Source organism: Eurypyga helias, unplaced genomic scaffold (genome assembly GCF_000690775.1).
Source record: "Eurypyga helias isolate BGI_N326 unplaced genomic scaffold, ASM69077v1 scaffold14966, whole genome shotgun sequence".
Taxonomy (NCBI): domain Eukaryota; kingdom Metazoa; phylum Chordata; class Aves; order Eurypygiformes; family Eurypygidae; genus Eurypyga; species Eurypyga helias.
In genome coordinates, this window is record NW_010258648.1 from 59842 (window position 1) to 62139 (window position 2298).

At 46.7% G+C, this 2298-nt stretch overlaps 1 protein-coding gene across 1 annotated transcript in view; it reads left to right on the forward strand.

The window, feature by feature from the left end:
• Positions 1-2298, forward strand: part of STAG1 (stromal antigen 1) — a gene marked incomplete at its 5' end in the record, with an annotated part of 63993 nt that overhangs the window by 57267 nt on the left and 4428 nt on the right. Inside the window, one exon of the mRNA XM_010154426.1 lies at positions 1087-1258. Coding sequence (XP_010152728.1) covers positions 1087-1258 — 172 coding nt within the window. The remainder of the gene's footprint in view (positions 1-1086; positions 1259-2298) is intronic.

Genomic DNA, 2298 nt, shown 5'->3' on the forward strand with positions numbered 1-2298 from the left:
AATCTGCTGTGTGACATTTCTTCAAAATGCCTTAAGGAAATCAGACATAAATAGGATTTTAAAAACAATCCAGCTTGATAAAAGCTTCAAAGGTAAATTCAAAAATAAATAGGCAACATTTATGCGCAAAGGGTAATAAAACGAGTAGGAACAATGAAAAGATCCATTGAGATCCCCCTCTACTTCCTCACCAGACATTTCCTCCTGTTAGTACATCTGCAATCTTGTCTTTTCCTCTCATCATCTCCCCGTCTTTCACTTCCTCCACCAACTTACATTCCTTTGCTGCCTGTCTCTTGCCTACACACTCGTCTGCTCTGTCACATCCTCCTCGAGTCCCCCCTCTTCCTTCCTCTCACAACATGAGCCCAGCATCCACTTACCCCTCCAGTGCCTTCCCACCTCCATTCCTCCCTCCTGCTCCGAACTCTCAGTGCACTGTCCGAAATCACCGTTGTGGGTTCACGCCAGCCAGAGCCCGTCTTGTCATTTAAGTGCCCCCTCTGTCCTCCGAGGGGATGGTTCTTCCTGGAGGTTCTGAAGTGTGTGCTGACCAGATTTGTGCCTTTATCCTCCACCCACGTCTTGGTGTGTGACTGAATCTCGGCTGCCGCGTGCGACGGAGAATAGCAGTCTCCCATTCAGACTGTAAACTCGGGAACTGGGAATTACTGTTGTATGTGTGCGAGACAGGACAGGTCAGGCAGCGCTACTGTTACAATGGGGGGTTTTGGGGTTTTGTGAAATATTTCTACTTTAGGTTGTTATTGCTGGGAGTAGCTGGCAGTAATCCTTCCTTAAGAGAACACAGAGTAAAACCAGAGCTGAAAATTTCATCGAGTATCCGGTTAATCTCGTAAAGGCACGCTTGTTGCTTTAAAACAAGACACTGAAGTGTTGAAAATCAGGTTTGGAGAGGGCGCTGCGACTCACAGTAACTGTGCCAGAGTGTGTCAGTAGGTGGAAGGCGGTGGTGCCTAAGGCAAGGTACTGCTTCCAAGACCTGGCTGAAGGAATCCCGAAGGCCAGGGCGCTGCACCGCCTGTTACCAGAACTGCATCCCTAACCGTCGTGTTCCTTTTCTAGATGAGAGCCTGGAAGGCTCGTGGCTGAACAGGAATGAAAACATACATACTCCGGGGACGCTGCAAGCACCACAGCTCACCTCAACCGTCTTGAGAGAGAACACTAGACAAATGGGAGAGCAGATCCAGGAGCACGAGTCGGAGCAGGGATCTGAACAAGATTTTTTACACAAGTAAGTGTTGGAATTTTGGTTTTAAATACAGTGAGCCAGGCAAAGGAGTGTTATTTATACAGCTAGTGTGCAGCTCCCTAAGTGCAGCAAAACCAACTGGAAATGTCCTGGCTATAGCTCAGCGATACTTAGATTATTTTCAGTTCCCAGGAAGAGTATGAAATTGGGATAGAAATTCCTTATGTTAAAATTATCTCACAGCATAACCATGCAATTGTGGTGAAACCTTCCCGGTGTTTGTGGCCCCAGGCTGGATTGACCCATTCTCTCTGGAGATCTCTTTAAAAGTTAAGGTTCTCCAGCCATCCTAACTGATTCCCTGTGAATTACCTCTTCAGTCCAGTTCTGGCTGCCGAGCTGGTGGTTCCCATGTCTGAGGTAATGGCCTGCAGGCGATTGTATTTCGCCCTAAATGGCACGTACTCAGTGTCACTCAACTCCCGTTTTATCACCTCCACTTAGAGGGGAAAAGGTGTTGGTTATGATCTGTCAGTATTTTATTGACAAAAGGAGAAGTCTGCAGAGAACCCTATTGTGCGTGATTTCTATTAATTTGAAGGTAGAGAATAACAGTGTCTCTTTTGGAGGTGTTTTTGGAACTCGTCTGTACTGCTCTGATCTGTCGGTATGGAAGTGTCGTGTTCTGCTGCCCAGCTGAACCAGGTTCTACCACCGTAGGACAGTAGAAAATCACCACGTTAAGCCTCTTGGTTTTTTCTCCAGCTTTTGTCCATTGTGGTTGTTTTGCTACAGGTTTCCCACCTTCCCAGTTCTTTCTCGATCCTAACCTTCACTGCTTCATCCTGCATTCTTTAACCATAGTAGTTTCTAAATAGAAATAACTAATAATGGTCATTTTGCCTGGGAAGGTAAAATGTTCTCCAGTCTGAACTGACAAGGGGTAGTTGTACCACCGTGTTGTACGTACAAGCTGTTCACGTTGGCGAGTTTGTGACCACAGGGTCTGAAAAATCTGAGAGACTTGTCAAGAACCGTGCTGCTCTGAAAGCGTAACCTGCCCCTCTCCCTTGCTGACGGGT